Here is a 19,713-nt window from a genome sequence, read left to right as displayed (position 1 = left end):
GGATAAACGATAATAATTGTTTTTATGCATGCAAGAGGTAAATAATAATGTTTAAGTGGCTGAATTGCTATAGGTTCCAAACTATACAGAGATCAAACTGGTCCTAACAGCTTTATGTGTGGACAGTGATACTAAAGTACCACAGCTTCACCATCACAACACATGGGACTTTGTTCTCTAACATAACTAATTATTTGTTGCCTATGGACAAACGGCAGTAAGAAAAGACTGATTTAAGACTGAAGATTAGGGAGCTAAATAAGTTGCTTTCTGATTGGACAGGTTTAACGGCAGCCCTCAAGTACAATGCTGCAAAATGATTCTCAAAACATGTCTTTACAGATAATTTATTATTGGAACATTTTGCATGCATTCTTGCACAGTAAGGCAGACTTACCCATTTCATTTTAGGATGCAAAACAATTATAATTTGGAATGCATTTACTGTTTTTTATTGTTTATTTGTCCAAGATATTGTGTATCTGAATTACACTGCAAAAAAACAACAAACAAAAACACACTCTCTCTGACCAGCAATCTTTAAAACAAACTTGCATCTATTTACAAACCTCATAAGAATAAGGTCTTCAACTGAAATTACTATAAAAGTTAACCAAATGATGGCCATGTCTGGCATCAGATTCAAAGAAGTCACTCTGTGTCCTGACTTTTGACCCAGGCTTTAGGTGATTGGCTGGTTTCAGTATGGGCGGAGTCAGCCTGGCAGGCGTCAGAGAACCGTTCCCGTGCACGTTCCCAGTTCCGCTGGGTTTTGGTTTTGGTGAGTGAAGCGTCTTCTATCGACACAGCAGCTCCAGCACCGAGACCGGACTGAGCCTTGCGCACATGCAGCTGAATCTATGATGCACACACAAAGAGAAGTGAGTGTAAATCTCACGCACTAGCACACATAACCCTGCGTAAACAAAACATGGAGAAATCAGTATTACTGGATCCTTCATTCCAGCTCCGTCCTTGCCGAGCCCTTCTCCTCGTTTCCAGCCCATCTTCTCCAGCATCTTTCTACCCTTATTCTCATCTCCAATTTCACTACACACACACACACATATATATATATTTAATTTATATTGTCACGCCAGATGTCTACTGTAGTGCACATCTGTTTAAGAGGGATAAATGTTTGACTGAATCGGTTACGTACACGTGAACAGAAGCAGGAGCATCATCTCTCTTGAACGTAGCCTCGCTGCCGACTTTTTGCCGGCGGTTTTCTGCTCTATCTTTATACCTGCTGTTCTTCAGGGCTTTCTGCTCCTCATAATCACTGCTCTGAAACACACACACACACACACACAAGTATTTGCTAAACAAGCATTGTCAAGAGTTTCAAGTCACATCCAGCGGTGCTGAAAATACAAACATTAACAGAACAAAATTAAGTAGTTTCTGAATTATGCCAATGAAATATAATACATCAGTAACCTTTCAGCAGTAACACAGTACAACAAAAACACTTAAGAACTGTTTATAAGGCAAGGGTGTTCTGGATGGTTCCCGGGGGGGGGGGGGTCACAGGATGACTTAAAAGTATTTCAACCATTAAATTATCATTGAAACTGTATATTAAAATCTTACTGTAATCACATAGTTATTTTAGTATAACTTATTATATAATATAATTATTATAACTATTATAGATTTTGGTAATATTTTAAATTAGAATCTTATGTAAGATTCTTGTTTTTAATTTTACATTTTAGTAAAAAAAAAATTATAAATTTTTCTGTCTATAAAGTTTGTATTACATTTTAGCTTATTTTGTTTTAATTCTTTAAGTACTTAAACTAAATGACATTTAGATTCTTATTTCACTGAATGTTTACTTTCTTTCAAGTAATATATTTTTTTTTTCATTTTTTAGGCTTAAATATACGTTTAAATGTTAAAAATAACAAAATCAAGAAATTAAATCACATTTCGTATTTTTTTCCTCAACTATTGTTTTTATTGAAGAACATACAGTTAATAAAGCAGAAACACCAGTGATATTTTTGACTATGGGGGGGGGGGGGGGGGCTTTCCAAAGTCATGTTATTATTGTGAACTAAAACGGTAAAAAAAAATCTAGCTGCCAATGCAACAATTCTCATTTTTGTTCAAGTTGAAATACTAAAATAACTACATAAACTAAAGCTTAACAAAACTATATATATAAAAAAATATATCTATATATATTTTTTATTAAAAACCAATAAAAAAGACAAAACACAACAAAATTACAAAAACTTTAAAATTACAATTAAAACAGGAATAATTAAAAATAAATTAATAAATTAAAATACTAACAAAATCTACAGTATAATAGAATCAATGATACTAAAATAACACTGGTTGCCTTCAAGTCTTTTAAAAACATCAAATATTGTATAAATGTGGCAGCAAAGATTCATACTTTAGGACAAAGTATGCATAATAACAGCAGTGATGCTTGCCTTAGCATGATAACAGTAGCATCATTTTAAAGGTTAAGTACTGTTCCTGCTGTAGCTTGCAACACATAGGAATAGAGTGACCGTCTCTACTTACTGACCTTAAGAGGGCAGCACTGAGCGCACACCATCACAAAGCCCACATTAACATGCCTGACCTCTGCTTTAAAAGTTTTACCAACAGAAGAGCCTGTAAAGAACATATAAACTTACTTTAAGACCATATTTAACCTTCATCATCTTCAGTTCTTTCTGTCTTTGAACCTCCTTTGCCTCTTTACTGAGAATAGTTGCTGAAACATACAGAAGTATGCATGTCATAAAAAATGTAATAACAGCAATTGAGTCATACAAAACCATAAGCCTATAATAACTGTGAGCAGAATCATGTGCGCTTGTATATACCAGAGGTGTCGTCTTTCTTATGGCGGCTCAGGTGTGCAATGATCTGTCCTGGTTCACAGCCATCACATGTGTCTGTTCCCATGTGAATGTGGAAAGACAAAACTGTTTCTCCCATCTTAACTTCATCTCCGTGGGTCAGAGGGCAAGGGTCACAGCGAACTTTGGGCTGCAGAAAACATGTTTATATTCTGATAAACATCCTTATATTGAAACGTGTGTTAAAGGCTGGTGGAACAGAAGAGCTGTGTTTGTTACCTGCAGTATTCGGTTTCCATTGAGGACGGTGCCATTCTGACTTCCCTGATCTATCAGCATATAACACTGCTGCTCATGGTCAAAATAAACTTCTGCATGGGACTACACACAAGAGATAGAGAGAAGAACATCAACACAGAGAAAACAGTGTCAAAATGAAATCGAATCCATTTTTTAAAACATGTTCCTGGAGTTATAATTCTATGTCCTCTAGAATTGTTTGGGGTCAGTAAAATAAATAAAAAAAATGTATACAATTATTCAGCAAGGACACATTAAATTGATTAAAAGTGACAGTAAATACATCAATAACGTTTCAATTTCAAATATATATATTTTACATTTTTTATTAAAATAATTTCATTTAAAAATGAAAAAGTATTCATTGTTTCCACAACAATATTACACTAAAAAAAAAAAAAGTATTGAGCAGCAAAACAGCATATTAGAATGATATCTGAAGGATCATGTGACACTTAAGCCTGGAGTAATGATGCATTACAGAAATAAATCACATTTATTCAAATAGAAAACAGTTATTTTAAAATGTAATATTTCATAATTAATTCTTACTGTATTTTTGTTTAAATAACTGCGGCCAGAGATTTTTTGCAAAAATAAAAACAAATTTTAGTGACCCCAAACTTCTGAATCATGGTTTGTGTCAGATTACAGAAGTAAAATGCATTGCAAATTATGCTTTAAGATAGTTTTTAAAATAAACAAGGGATTAAGAGTATAATTCAACGTACAATAATTATTTAATCCATATCAAGACTATATCTGACTATACAAAATGCCTCAATCTCAGCATTTTAGATTGTTTCATTTCATAGTAAAAATGCTTTTGACCAAGAATGTGTGTTTACAGTTTGATTTGGGTTTGTTTTACCTTACTGACTCCCATCTCGGGGATTCTGATGGCATGATTCATGTCTTTCTCTCTGCAAACAGAAACACACAACCATTTGAACTCGTACACACAATGGATGAACAGAACCACACACAGAACTGTACCGACCGGCCGATGGTGGCGACTGTATCAGCCGTGAAGATGAAAAGCGTTCCCGTCTGCAGCACAGGAGAGCGAACCACAGTTACCCGAACACACGGCGGCCAGGCTTCTGAAATATACAAACCACACACACATTACAGATAGACAAAAATAAAATGCTACAGTAGTGCAAAATATGGCGTGTTTACCTGATAACAAAAATAACATTGTATCTTTAAACGACCAATACCAAACAGCCACCAGGGGGCGCATTGTTCACTCCCCTCCTCACCTTCCTGCATCAATGTTTCCATTTCTCTCTCAGGACTCTCATGTTCTGCTTGGACAGGAGATGCAGACGAGGATGAGGATGATGATGATGCTGGAGAAAGTTCTCTCTCTCCATCTGATTCGGTGAGCTCGCCCTCCTCCGGCTCGCTCTCACCGCTCACGTTATCAGAGCGTGAGTTCCTTTCTCTGCGAGTCTCAGAACGCGATCTCTTCCTCTCTTTCCTCTTCTTCTTTCTCTTCCTGCTGTGCGTGTCATCGGAATGCGACCCATTTTCGCTCCGCCTCCTGCTATGTGATTCATCAGATTGTGATTCACTCCTCCTCCGGGTTTTCTTTCTGTTTGTGGAGCGATCTCTGCTTCTTTCTCGGCTCTTGGTCCGTTTGGATCGTTCTGCACCACTGCGTCGCTGCAAGTTTTGGGAGCGAGACTTTCGTCCTTTTTTTAGTGATGACGCATCATCTTTCTTACCACACTGGTGGTTTTCAGATGGTCTGACAGTCTCAGGCCCCGCCTCTTTATGGTCCTGTCAGTGAGCAAACACTCAGCCAATCAGGACGTCACCAGTTGTGTCTCCACATCGTTTTGAGATCAAAATATAAGATTTGTATTTTCTTTCAAGGTCCATTTGAGTCTCAGTTTTCAGTTCAAGAAAATGTAATGCAAAACAACCACAAGAAACCTCAACATCCAAACAACGCTTACTGGTCTGGCTTAAGTTTTCATCATAGTTTGATGCGTTTTTAATTCTTGTCCTTTTTGGCACAGAAAAGATGGTGGAGAAGAGTTCGGCATGGGACATATTTTTTTACGCAATCCAGATTTGTAGAAACAAGCCTGTGCTCTGACACCGCATTAGACCCCAGTCAAAATACCAACAATAAATGTTAAATCAAATAAACAAACTGGTTTACCAGGTTAACTACTAAAGGGAAAAAATTCCAAAGTACAACAGAATACATTTTGGCATCGTACATACATTACTGTTCAAAAGTTAAAGGGATACTCCACCCCGAAATGAAAATTTTGTCATTAAATTAAATGTCATTAAAAAAAAAAGCTTTGTTCATCTTCAGAACACAATTTAAGACATTTTGGATAAAATCAGGAGGCTTGTGACTGTCCCATAGACTGCCAAGTAAATACCACTGTGAAGGTCCAGGAAAGTATTTAAGACATCGTCACAATAGTCCATCTGTCATCAATGGTTCAACCATAATGTTATGAAGCGACGAGAATACTGTTTGTAAGCGAAGAAAACAAAAATTTTCAACAATTCCTTTGTCAAGAGTCTCCTTTGTGTCTCTCCACATCACAGATTTTCATTTTGGGGTGGAGTATCCCTTTAAGGTTAAATTAAAAAAGCTAAAAGTTTTTAAAGCCACTTTTGCTCACCAAAGCTGGATTTATTTAATTAAAAACACAGTAAAAACAGTAATATTGAGAAATATTTTTACAATTTAAAATCAATTGTTTTGATTTGAATATATTTTAAAATGTAATTTATTCTTCTAACACAAAGGTGAATTTTCAGCATCATTACTCCAGTCTTCAGTGTCACATGATTCTTCAGAAATCATTCTAATATGCTAATTTGATGCTCACATCTCTTTTTATATTATCAAACTGTGCTGCTTAACATTTTTGTGGAAACTGAAATATTTTCCAGAATTTTTTTATGAATATAAAATTCAATTCAATGATGAATAAATATTCAAAAGCATTTAAAAAAAATTATAAATATCTTTACTGTCACTTTTAATCAATGTAATGTGTCCTTACTGGATACAAGTATTTATTTATATAAAAAACAAAAACAAATGTACTGACCTTGAACAGTAGTGTATTTTGTAGTGAATAAAAACATGTCTTTCGCTTGTTATGACCATTTGGGTCAAAAAATACTAAAACTCTATGTAACTTTACAGCTATTAAAGACCGTACCTCTCACTCCAACCTGCTTCAAATGGTCTATCTTCAACTGAGCCAATGAGCAAGTCAAATCCTGAACCTACAGCGAAAGGAAGAGCACACGGTCAGCTCCACCAAGCATCAAATATCCCAAATGACGGACCCCTTCCTGAGACCCCCGAATATTCTACAGACCCTCACGAACACAAACTCAATTCAACAAGAGCCAGAACCAGAAGCCAGAAAGAGGTTTTTGAATGAAAAAAAATTCAATTCCAGAAAACTGAGACTCATGATGGTGGTAAAATTGAGAAACTGAAATTAAAGTGGTTGACAAATTAAACTTCAAATGGGAAATCAAGATGAGGAAGACCGAGTGTCAACCAACAAACACAAATCTCTGTGATTACAAAACTATGCAAAGACAATGTGTGTCCATGTGCATCTCACCCCTCCATCAGGACAGGAAGCTCTATCGGTGTTCTTCACCGACTTCCTGTTTTTCCAATCTTTGGTCTTCCTCTGTGGCGTCTGCTCCACTTCGGGATGTGCTGCAGGCACCTCTATCCTAGAGTGGAATTGGTATTTTCCACTCTCTGGGTCGAAGTAATAGTACATGCCGGTGTTAGCATCATAATACAGCTGACTGGACTGGGGGAAGAGGAAAAAACACATTAACACAGGCGATTAAGATTACACATGCCCATTACACAAATGGCAGCAGTCAAGCGTCCCGACAGAAGAAGGACTTACAGAGTCGTAGTAGAATCCAGTGCTGTGGTCGTAGTACATGCCAGAACTTTCATCAAACACAAAGTTGGTCTGGTTCAACGCTTCCTCAGCGGTTGCTCTCAGCATGTCTGCAATAGAGCCACCTTCTCCAGAGGCCTCCTGAGAACAGTCAAGAAACTAGCTCATAATTATTCGTTGAAATGAGAACTATTTTTATTACTGACAGTAAACTGCTCGGATTTGTTTAGGATGAATGTTTGATCATTTTGGTTTAATTTTTAAAATTGTTTCGGTGATATGTTGGATTGTTTTGATCATACGTTAAGATTATTCTGGTATGCTGGGTTATTGTGGCCATATTATGATTATGTGGCTATAAAATTAGTTTGACAAAACTTTGAGTAAATTTAAATGTAAATTACTGTAGGCTATATGTTGGATTACTTTGGCTATATTGTGGATTCTAAGTAATATATGTGAGATTATATTTATTTATTTCTTGCTACATTTTTGCCAAAATTGAAATCATTTTGGATATTTTTAGATTTATATTGTCCATATTTTAAGCCCTTTGGATATTAATGTGTACTTAATTTAGACTAAGTTATAATTTTCACTGTGCTGGATTATTGTAGCCAAACGTCAGGCTGTTTTGGCTAAATGTTGTTGTTGTTGTTTTTTTGGGCCATATTTAAATTTCTTTGTTATATGTTTTATCATTTATTTATGTATTGTATTTGTAGACTGTTTTGACTATATTTGGATTGTTGTGGCAGTAATTCAGGTTTTTGGCAATATGTTAGATCATTTTTTTACTCCAAATTTATTTACAGTTTTATCAATTTGCCTTATTATTTCAGCTACATTCTGGCATTACTGTAATTTTTGTAAGATTTGTTATATCTTCTTCACCATTATGCAGATTTGACATTATATTGGACATATTTTTGACATTTGGTAGTATTTCAACTCAAAATGCAACACATGCAAACTATGTCAATACCGACAATAATAAATGTCCAGAACTATTATCGGAAATAAATAACACTTAAATAAGTAACACTTGTCGTACCTCTGTTTGTGGAAGATCACTCGATTCATTTGGTAGCTCAGGATTGGCTGGTGACGTCTCAGCTGTTACATGATGCTCCTCAGTTGGTTCACAATATCCTTGAGATTCCATGACAGCAGTCTCCTGTGCTTCTGCTGTGGTCTCCGTTCCGGACTGGTAGTATCCGCCATAGTAATAATTATAATAATCTGTTTCAGCAAGAAAATAACATTTAAATAGCACATCAGTGCAGCAGAAAAAAAGAAAAAAGAAAAAGAAGAAAGCCCAACCTGTCTCCGTCCATGTATACTCCTCCGTCTGAGTCTCAGCATCTATTTTCTCCCTCTCTCTCTTCTTTCGCTCATGGATTTCTGCACTCAGTTGATCAACCTAAAACAACACAAACACAATGCTATAAATCTATGCTGCCTCAAAACGCTCTTTGTTCTCCACAAGCACATGGCTCACCTGCTGCCTGAGATCTTCGTTGTAGCTTTCTGTCGTCTTCTGGAGTCGTTCGCTTTGGATGAGCTGTTTCTGTAACTTCTGAAGTTCATCCTTGCATGTCTTCAGCTCCTGTCGCAGCTCCTCGGCTTGTGATCTCAAAGACACAAACTCTACTTCCAAACCCGGATCACTGGATTCCAGATCTGGGTTTCCTTCTGCAGCCATTGCAGAGGAGGTTCTACCTAAACATAACAAAAATATATTTAAATCTTTAGAACTAAAAGAGTAAAAGATACTTCATGTTGTATATTTTTTATAATAATAATAATAATAATAATATGACACAAAAGTTCTCTCTTATTCAAATTAATTCTCTTACTTGTCAACGATTATCTTATTTGTGTCTTATTTTTCTGAGAAAAATTAGTCCTTAATCATATATTTTAGGAAGAGAGTTTCTCGCGAAATAATTATTTTGGGGGTTTTAGAACTCCTAACTAAACCAAACAATCGGAGAAGTATTTCGTAAAAAATGCATAAAATGCTGATACTGAAACCATACCATTAAAATAACAATCTGAGCATAACAATCTACTAAAATTCTCAACTAATTATATATGATATAAGATATAATAAAAATATATGAATTTATAGAGAAGGCACACTCACCGATTTTAATTTCCCGTTTTCCCTGCGCGTTCCCAGATTCACTGCGCGCGCGTCAATCTGCAAATCAGAGATAAACATCATATGACCACCGTGAACTGGACACATATTCGTGAAGAAGTTTGTGTGATCGTAAAGTGCGTTACAGGGAACCAACGTGCTGAAATTTAATCCCACTGCTACGGACGCTGCCATACTTTCACTTTGTGATGTCATGGCTTACTAACTCCTTCATCACTTCCGGTTTTTCTATGGCGGCTCGCGCCCCCCGGTGTAGAACTCAGTTAATGCATCGACCTTCGTTTGGTCGAAGCGACAACCTGAACCTTTTACATCAAATATATAAAGACATAGGCTTTTCATTTCTTCATTTACGTTTAACCTTTGTTTCATATGTTTTCAGTGTTTAGAAAATACTCGAAGGGCAATTTTGGGTTCATGTATGTTTGCAGACAAAGTGTCTACCAAAAAAAATAATAAAAAAAGACATTTTCATCAGTTATAAAGATCTTTTTCAACATTTTTATGAATATTAGCAATAAACATACATATCGGAGGTCTGGCGTTCTCAATAAATAAATGCAAAAAAATAAAAAATATATAATTGTTCAACTTTTTTAATGTGACGTCTTTAAATTGCTTGAAGTGGTTGAGAAACAGCAGAGGGCAGTACAGGCAAGTGAAATTACACTCCATCCGTGGTTCCAAGGAGATGGGGGGAAACTAAAAACCTTTTTAACCTTTTTATAGATTTGTGTGTGTGTGGGCGTTAAATGTTTTAACCTTTCAGTCTAAAAGGTTGTGAGTTTGGAAGCCAATCTGTCTGTAACATCCCTCACGAAGCACTTTCATTCAGGATATGATGCTGAATCAAATTAAAACCGTGTTTATTCTAACACCTGCGCCAGGCTGCAAGGTGAATAAGATGAGACCACAGGTGCATTTAATATGACAGAAGCTTAGAGGCCCGTCACACACAGGAAGAGTGACAGCTTGAGGAAATCAAGAGATTTACACCACCTTGCTTCCCTGCAATGCTTTAATGGTTATGTTGCCTCAAGCTTGTGCTAATTAGTATTTGCAAGTTTTAACAGAATTAGTGAAACAAGAAGTAGTGCTTCCTTCACTGTTAAACAAAAATGTACTTTACACAAACATTAGAGATGTACTAATTTACGAGAACGGCATGTTCATCCTGTGAATGAAGTGTTTGTTTAATTAGTAGCTACACTACAGTTAGAGATGTGAGTGACTTCATTAAGATGACAGGTTGAGAATTTTTCATGACACACAACAAGCACATTCACTTATATACTTAACCCTCAAGCAAACCTCATGACAAATGTGGGCAATATATATATCTATATATATATTTTTTATAAATAGTTTTCTTATTCTGACCATCACTAAATTTAGGTTTGCCACCTGAACACACACAAAACGGACTCGATTTCACAATTTAAGTGGTTGAAAAAACTTCTTTCTTCTTTCGTGGTAAAAAGTGGATATCCATGGGAAATGAATGGGATTACAGGAAATACAAAAATTCTGAAAAAAAAAATTATTTGTCCCATAAAAATCAATAGATTCAGCGCAGTGCAGATCACATATATACAGAAATGAAGGGGGAGCCTATACAACATTCTCATTGTGGCAAACAGATAAACAAAGCATTGAATGAGCCCATAACAGAGCAGATTTTTTCAGAGTTTGTCTTTTCCTTATAGCATATAGCATTTGTCTGCATGCACATTTTGGCATTTGCCATCATTCATGTACCATCATATATGACCAAAGTAACCACTTTTTTAGGTTTTGGCTGTCTAAACTTACTGGAATGATTATTATTATTTTCATTTTTTACTGAAGTAAAATAAATATTAAATATTACATACATTTTACATAAAGAGGTAAGTAAATAAATAAATAAAAAAACAATAAAAAATTGCATGAATTGATAGTGTTTTTTTATCGAAGATAGTGATATGTTATTTTTATTTTTTTTTAAATAAAATAAAATAAAAAATGTGGGATCACACGTGAAAGCTTCGTGGCGAAATTTGTCCAAAAAGGACCAATCAAGGGCTGCTATATGAAGGATGCTTGAGGGTTAAGCTGACATTAATTACAGGACGTGTTAGTGTCATGACCCTCGAGTAAACCCTTCCCGTAAACAGTAAATTACAGGAAACCATCCATCTCGCTTGAATTATGCAGTATTTCCATTATGATTAACATGGCTGTGAGCATGTAATGTAAATGTAATCAGTGGTATTTGTTAAATCAAGCATCAAAACTACTGCTTATACTCTGGGTAACTGATTTAACCCTATAAAGGCTACGCTATCATATTTGACATGCAAATTCCTAAGACATCTAAGTCATCTACATGATCAAAAGCCTGTTGTACTCAATCTACTATTGCCTGATTACTACATTTACATTTATTAATTTAGCAGACACTTTTATCCAAAGCAACTTACAATTGAGGAATAACAAGCGATTCATCATAAAGAGGCAAATTATACTTTTTTAGCAAATTAAAGACTATTTAGTACAATTGTAAAAATGTTCACTTTCAGGAAGTAATGCACGTTTCTTTTTGCATGTGAAACCTTCACTGGTTTAAGTACACATAAGAATAGCCTTTATATTGTTGTAGGATTTAAAAACTGACATAAAGTTCTAAACTGAACATAGCAACTTTATCTATTCATCATTTTTAGAAAAATCCTGTTAAAGTGTGATTATTAGATATAACTATCAGTGCTTGTGTGGCCTCTTTTTTCCAAATTCTACAACTATTACCCATCTGTCTGTTTCTCTATAAATCTCTACAACAGATGATAATTTTTGTGTACTTTTTTCAAATACGTTCACTGTCTGATTGTGCTATCAAATAAACAATAATAAAAAAGAATCATAAATCGGAAGCCGCAGGGATAAACACAGCCACAGAGATTGTTCTTTCTGATCTGATCGGATCCGCCTCGTTCTCTAATTCCGTGCACCAAGAATTCAATCAGCGTTTGTTTGTGCATGGAATTGCTGCTTATTGTAGTGTCATAAATGAGGAAAGATTTCTGTTGTGCTCGCGGATTCAAAATGCAAATGCCCTTTCTGATGAGCTCAGCGCGCCAGGGCTGTTGTACCGTGGATTAGCCTGTGTGTGTGTGTGTGTGTGTGTGTGTGTTTGCAAAGTTTGTCAGTGTAAGAGGTTGTGTATGTGTGTGTAGGGAGAAAATGTTTATTCTGCTCTGTCCCAGAGTCAAGCATATCATGCTTCTGTGGATGTGAGTGTGTGCGTGTGTGTGTGAAGTGTCTGCAGGACTTGCATTATGATGGCATGGAGTTGTGCGTAACAACAACGTCATCCTGGTGAGGAACAGCTCTGAAAAAAACACAAAGTGCAGAGATAAAATCACACCAAAGCAGCTCATATCCCCCACTATCAGAACTTATATTACAGTCTCTCTGTAATATTCGTGAGAATACTGTAGAGCCATTATCAGGCAGGAATTGTGTTGGCTTAAATTTCAGCAATAAATGGATACAACTGAATATCACTGAGCATTTAAGGGGATGATCACATTAGAGGTATACTTACAGTATAGCTCAGTTTCAGATGTTTCTAATAAAAAACATTTTCTAAAGTAGTATTTTTGCCTTGCTTTTTGTATAAGTATCGTAACATCCATATAACAAGACACATTTATTCAAGCAAAATATATACATACAAAAATAACTTAAAGTTCAATGACGATGCTGACTTGAGAAAGGATCCTGGATCTCTAGGAAGGTCCGGCATTCATAAGTCTTCTGCTTCATCAGACAGAGAAATGCTCAGGCAGATGAAGTGCCAGAGGGCGGAGAGGCTACAGCCAGAATCAGACCTGAATATCATGAAGGATCTATATTTAGAGATCCCATTAAAGCCTTTTTTAGACACATGGAGGAGACATGCACCAAACACACACGTCAAAACTCACTGACTCCTCTATGAGTGTGTGTTTCTGAAGATGCACCGTGCATTACAACAACCTGTCAGTGTCCTTTGGCTTATTTCCTGTTTGGCTTCATTTTTTTTTCTTGTTTTGTCAGTGTTTCATGACTTTTTCCCCTTTGGCTGTTTATGCTGTTGATTTTCATGTTGGTAAAGTGTCAAACCTGTGTCAGACTGGATGAAGCTTCTCGCTGTAGGGAAGATCAGGGCTCACAGCCCGTTTGATGAATGCGCTGTTGTGCTACTATGAAATGCCAGATTCAAGTCAATCACTGAGGTGTTTCCTCTTTTTCACCCGGGGGTCTGTAGACTCCTCAGGGACTGGGAGAATCCTGCATGGAATCAGTGGACAGATGCACTGCCACTCCTGGGTCATTTTGAGGTGTTTTTGAAACCATGGCTGCATTTATGTGAGTAAAAATACAGAAAAAATGGTAATATTGTGAAATAATTTCACAAATTAAAATAAGTTTTTTCTATTTGAATATATTTTAAAATGTAATTTTTTCCTGTGATTCAAAGCTGAATTTTCAGCATCATTACTCCAGTCTTAAGTGTCACATTATCATTCAGAAATCATTCTAAAATGCTGATTGACTGCTCAAGAAACATGTCTTATGATGATCAATATTGAAAATGGTTGTCCTGCTTAATATTTGTTCGTTTTTGTTATTGTTTCTGAGTGGTTGCTTTTTTATTGCTCACAAACTTTATGGTCTACTCATTATACATTCTTCTTTTTGTATAAAAAATATTTGGTTATATGTTACTGTTCGTCACAACAGAGTGCTAATTATTTATATTTACTGTAAATTCACTCAAGTTAAAAAAAATTTTCTTCCAAAAATAAAATATAATAGTTGCATATTTCAAAAGGTAATGCCATCCCATTCAGTTTAAATGTGTATAGTCATCTTCTTTTTGTGTTAGTATCGGTTTTCTGTTAATTGTTTCAGGGTGGATTTGACAATAGATAAACTAGCTAGCTTGGTAAACTTCAGCGAAAAAAACAAAAGCTTTCCCAAGACTAATCAATGCTCTTTTTTTTTTTTTTTTTTTTTTTGGGTGTAGTTAACAATCACTATACAGATTTATTGATGAAGAACTTAGTGACAACATTAATGGTACCTCATTCATGACAAGTCAATATTTCCATCCCAGAATCACCTAAAGAGAATTTGAGAACTGAAACTGTACGAGATTCACGCAAGCTTGTTTTTCCCTGGGTTTTTTGGCTCTTAATGGTGAGCACATGTGTGTGAAACATGCTCAGATTCAGAGCATTGATCAAATCTCCTCCGAGATGAGATGGACACCAACAGACAGAAAAGCGTGTACACTGCAGTGATTTGTTCATGCGTGCATTGATTTCTCATCAGTCGATCTAGACAGCAGGATGCATGTTTGCGACTTGCCGGGCGTCAGTGGAGTAATCACTGAAGAGTGCCAGTGAATTTGTTCCTTACATGTAACAACAGCACAGAGGAGCTCAACAGTTGAACGGTTAGATGTGTTTTATTGACGGTTGTGGGATTCAATCTAACTCCAAATATGTTTGATATCTGAGACAGAAAACAGCTCCTTTGAACAGCGCCTGATCGACGTCATAAATAATTAGGGCGATGCATACAAGTGTGCGGTTCATCGCGGTGGTTTAAAGGCAAATATAACAGAGCGTGCACTGCTGACTCCTCACACGTTTATAAGGGGCTGATATCTCTGAGGGCTGTGTGGATCACTTACTCATGAGCCGCACCATTAAACACATTACAGCTACATACAGAAAGATGTCATAACCTTTAGTGAAATGGGTGCTTAGCAGAACTGTTCTGTTTTATTGATTTTTTTTAAGTAATAATAATAAAAATGAATTACATTTTCATTAATACATTTTATTTTTATCATAAAATGTGACAGTAAAATCATTTCTGAATTTTTTATTCATCAATGAATCCTGAGAAAAAAAAGTTTTAAACAATGAAAGTAATGAAATGTCGAAAATAATAAAAAGAAGTGTTTATTGGGCTCCAAATCAGCATATCAGAATGATTTCTGAAGGATCATGTGACACCGAAGCCCGGAGTAATAATGCAGAAAATTCAACTTTGCAGCACAGAAATAAAATATAATTTATATTGCATCCAAATAGAAAACAGTTATTTTAAATTGTAATAATAATTCACAATTTTGCTGTATTTTTGATTAAATAAATGCAGCCATAAGAGACCTCTTTCAAAAACATAAACAAATAATTACAAACCCCACCCCCCCACAAAAAACCATCAACCATATATATAAAGTACTGTATGTTTCGGACTATAAGTTAGCATCAGTCCAAAAATACGTTCTCTTCTCTTCTCTTCTCTTCTCTTCTCTTCTCTTCTCTTCTCTTCTCTTCTCTTCTCTTCTCTTCTCTTCTCTTCTCTTCTCTTCTTCATCATGTCTTCTTACTATTATCAGATTTAGAGTGGTTTGTTTGTTTTATATCTGAGTGTGTTCATGTGTGTGTGTGTGTGTGTGTGTGTACCTCAGGCTATATTTCTCCTCTGAAGCCTTTGGACACATCACACATCTATTTCTCTCTCTCTCTCTCTCTCTCTCTCACACACACACACACACACCTGCACATGGGTTATAAAGAGAGATTTAAATCTGAATCTAATTGCATCTGTTTTATAGAACGCAGCTCCATTGCTTCAGTGTCAAATTACGTTATCATTATGCTAATGTTATGTTAGCGTTACATTAGTACTTATGCAATAATTCAGTGCTGAAGGCTTTTAAAATACACAGCGTCTCAAATGGGCAGCCTCTCAATAAAACTGAGTGTTTCTGTGTGTCCCATCATCGTCCCTGAAACAGTGAACCATTAAAATGTGTAATTCCATGTCTGCTAGTTATGAAACGCCATCTACCCCTCATTTACCAAAGGGCACTGCTTTATTTACTTTTGCATGCAGATATTGGCCTCTGTTTATACAGCTTTTTTCCCTCTCTTTCGGTCAAATCTCTCCCTCTCTCTGGCTGAAGTATTCATTAGAGCCTCTTATAAATTATCTCTTTCCGTTCTCACACATGCACACATACACATGTCCTTCTGAGTGTGTGTAGGTCTCTCATAACAAGAAAAAAAATCACTCATGTTCGTCATTATTACATGAAGAGTTGGTGTGTGACCTCGTCCAGCAGTCCCTCATCAAATGCTCCACTTTATGTGTCAGGATGAATGTTTCAAAGAGAACTGGACACAAACCCCGTCACACAAAGCATCTGAGCCTTTGTACAGTTCCCGAATGTTTTGTGATGAAACAGCTTTTGGGAATAATGACACATTTTACACATTTGTTGAAAATCATCAAATTTGCAGCGCATATTCATGGGCAAATTCAGTTGTATACAATAGTTTATTTATTCACTACACTATAGGGTTCTTTATTGGATTAGTTCCATTGAAAAACTTTAACGCCCATGGAGTCTTTCAGTTCCAAAAAAGTTCTTTATAATGGAAAAAGGTTTCTTTAATGATTAAAATGTTTCTCACACTAAGAAAAATGAAACTGTTTACTTAAAAGTTCTTTGGGGAACCAAAAGTTGATGTTCTATGGGATCGCTGTGAATACCCAATACCAAATCTCCTTTAGGAATTATTGATCATAAAAGGACAAGATTGAATTATATAATTTCCCATAAAATCTGGAATTGCTGCATGCAAAATGAGCTCAATGTAAATTTTTTGCCATGTTTGTGCCATTACTTGATATTTATAATTTCATCAGACTCTGAAACAACAAATATGGTGCATGCAAATAAATGAGAACTAACGTTTTTACCTTTAAACTTTGTTTATTGACACTGGTCATCCAGTTGTTATTAAAGTATTTATAATGTTACAAAAGATTTCTTTTTCAAATAAATGCACACATATATTAAGCAACATAACTGTGATAATAATAAAAAATGTTTCTTAAGCAGCAAATCAGCACTTAAGAATCAGAATCATGTGACACTGAAAACTGGAGTAATGATGCTGAAAATTCAGCTTTGCATCAGAAATAAATTACATTTTTAAAATATATTCAAATAGAAAACAGCTATTTTAAATTGTAAGTGTTTTTACTGTATTTTTGATCAAATAAATCCAGCCTTGAAGAGCATTTAAAGGCATACTCCACCCCAAAATGAAAGTTTTGTCATTAATCACTTTAATCATTAATCAATATCGTTCCAATCCAGCAAAAGCTTTGTTCGTCTTCGGAACACAATTTCAGATATTATGGATGAAAACTGCACATCCTTGTGGTGTGGCTGACACAGAAGAGCACAGGCAGTTTGAGTGATGTGGAGAGACACAGAGGAGACTGTTGACAAAGGGATTGTTGAATAAAGTTGTTATTTTTGTTTTATTCGCTTACAAACAGTATTCTTGTCGCTTCATAACATTACGGTTGAACCATTGATGACAGATGGACTATTCTGACGATGTTTTTCATACTTTCCTGGACCTTGACAGTGGTGTTTACTTGGCAGTCCATGGGACAGTCACAAGCCTCCCAGTTTTATCCAAAATATCTTAAATTGTGTTACGAAGATGGAAAAAGCTCTTATGGATTTGGAACGACAAGGGGGTAAATGAATAATGACAACATTTTCATTTTGGGGTGGAGTGTCCCTTTAAGAAAAAACATTTCAAAATTGTACCAACCCCAAATTTAAGAACTGTAGTGCATTTAAGGGTAAACACAGTTTTAATAAAGCAAATGCTGTCGAAATGCAAAATGTTAAAATACAGTGTACATTTATGCACCTATAATAGAATCCCCACTGCTAAAGGATGGTTTAGACCACTTAAATGATATTTTAGAAGAGGAATTAAACCTAAACACATTTCTGCTTTTAAACTCTATTTTGAACTGTCTTGCCTCACTTCCCTTACAAGTGCATTGCTGTTAACGCAATTCTTGTTTGTTTTTGAAAACTAATTTTTTTTTTCTGTGGTCATCAACATGCTGGTGATAGAGCATGATTTGTATTGAACTCGAAACCTTCTTTTAATGCTTATGAAAGGTCAATAAGTCATTCTTGAAACACAAAGAGGCCACAGAAACACACACAAGACACCTTCCAACATCTTGATCTGCGCGCACTTGTCTGATGGCCAAGGGAATTTTTCTATCTAGACAAGTTCATACATGTTTTTCCTTGAGCCGTGTTCAATCTGTGTATATGTATGTGTGTGAGTGATATCCTCAGAAATGGAAGATTAATGCTATAACAGTGGCCTCCTATCTGCCAAAGTGCGTCATTCTTTCTTCTCTCCCGCTGTACTCTCCACTGCATGGATGCAGGAATGAAATAAACGAAGCAGTTAGCCGGGATCAGTCTGAAATTTGGGTTGGATTCCAATAAACACATATCACACGGTGTATAGTAGGTCGTAAAATAACGAGCAAACACATGGCGAACTATATTAGGTTTCATAGAGTTCTGTAGGTTTGAGCTCAAGTGAGCAAACATTCACAAGCACAAGTGCTTAGAGTGAGAGGATGTTTTTTATTTAATTACTGTAATTTAACTGTGGCTTAGTTGTGTGGCTTGTCTTAGTCAAATTGTAAATTTATTTGATAGATTTTGCCTGAAGACATCTGCAGCAGTGGAAATAAGTAACAAAATACAAACTGAACTAAAAAAAAAAAAGTCAAAAAGTAGCCTAATTCAACAGTATTTTTTAAATTAATATACTGTATATTAAAATATATTTTTACTGAATTTACTGATGTTAAAAGATTACAACAAAAACAAATTCAAAATGTTCTCTTTAAATATGTGTGTGTATATGTAAAATTTTCAATAATTTTCTAACCAGAAATGAACTAATTTCAATATTTTCAATATTAAAAATATATTTGTTTTATTTTACAATATTTTGTAATATTAAAAAAATACATTATTTGTTTATACAATTTTAGTTGAAGCTTATACAAAAAATTTATACAAATAAAAGTATAAACATAATTTCAGCAAAAAATAAATAATTAAATAAATAAAATAAATTTAATTAAATAAATTAATTAAAAACAACAACACCAAAACATGTAACATTTTTTTCGAGACATATTTTTAGTGGATCAGGGTTTCTTTTTTTTTCTTTTTTTTTTACTTTACTCGACCAGTGTCATAAATTGGGGGCGGGGCTATCTGTTCATCTGACCAATGGCAGAGGGGGGCATGATCATTATCCCTGTTTGGGGTCCATCAGAAGCAAATATGTTTATTTTGCTGTTTTAATCAAATTTTCTGTGAAGTGACTTTTGGCAATCAGACCAAGCAGTGTGTCAAGACAGAGATAAAATATGGAAGGTCAAGTGCATTTTGGCATAGAGTTTTTCATGTAAAATCAAAAAGATTGTATTACATTTTGTGGAGAATAAAGTAGATCATCACACACACACAGTCACAAACCCCATTCATTGCACATATGCATACTTCATAAATAGCATGTTTAGTGTGCCA

General features: G+C 35.3%; 1 protein-coding gene across 7 annotated transcripts; it reads right to left on the bottom strand.

Moving 5' to 3' along the window:
* Window positions 1-335: 335 nt before the first annotated feature.
* On the bottom strand, window positions 336-9,441 carry LOC113075322 (angiogenic factor with G patch and FHA domains 1-like). 7 transcript variants are annotated; one of them, XM_026248020.1, is made up of 16 exons: window positions 9,358-9,435; window positions 9,204-9,260; window positions 8,556-8,776; window positions 8,378-8,477; window positions 8,109-8,296; window positions 7,058-7,195; window positions 6,755-6,955; window positions 4,397-4,919; window positions 4,132-4,234; window positions 4,003-4,054; window positions 3,111-3,212; window positions 2,856-3,021; window positions 2,664-2,743; window positions 1,163-1,290; window positions 951-1,050; window positions 336-858 (listed from the first exon to the last, which is right to left on the bottom strand). In XM_026248020.1, exons 3-16 carry the CDS (start codon window positions 8,757-8,759, stop codon window positions 652-654), a joined length of 2,292 nt encoding a protein of 763 aa, XP_026103805.1. In that variant the 5' UTR covers window positions 8,760-8,776; window positions 9,204-9,260; window positions 9,358-9,435; the 3' UTR covers window positions 336-651. The 7 variants fall into 7 exon arrangements, with proteins under 7 accessions (XP_026103805.1, XP_026103804.1, XP_026103808.1 ...); XM_026248019.1 differs by having other exon boundaries at window positions 9,347-9,434; XM_026248023.1 differs by having other exon boundaries at window positions 8,556-8,772; window positions 9,347-9,431.
* Window positions 9,442-19,713: the final 10,272 nt, after the last annotated feature.

Source organism: Carassius auratus, unplaced genomic scaffold (assembly GCF_003368295.1).
Source record: "Carassius auratus strain Wakin unplaced genomic scaffold, ASM336829v1 scaf_tig00016844, whole genome shotgun sequence".
In the NCBI taxonomy this organism is placed as follows: domain Eukaryota; kingdom Metazoa; phylum Chordata; class Actinopteri; order Cypriniformes; family Cyprinidae; genus Carassius; species Carassius auratus.
The sequence above is the reverse complement of the archived record's forward strand: the minus strand, read 5'-3'. Positions and strand labels throughout refer to the sequence as shown.

Bases quoted from the DNA above. Each gene is read 5' to 3' on its own strand.
- LOC113075322 (XM_026248018.1), bottom strand. From the start codon at position 8,759: ATGGCTGCAGAAGGAAACCCAGATCTGGAATCCAGTGATCCGGGTTTG. The intron at 8,297-8,377 runs GTTGGGCTTTCT...TTGCTGAAACAG, and splicing joins GTATACATGGACGGAGACAG to ATTATTATAATTATTACTAT. The intron at 4,055-4,131 runs GTCGGTACAGTT...TTCTGTTTGCAG, and splicing joins ACAGTCGCCACCATCGGCCG to AGAGAAAGACATGAATCATG.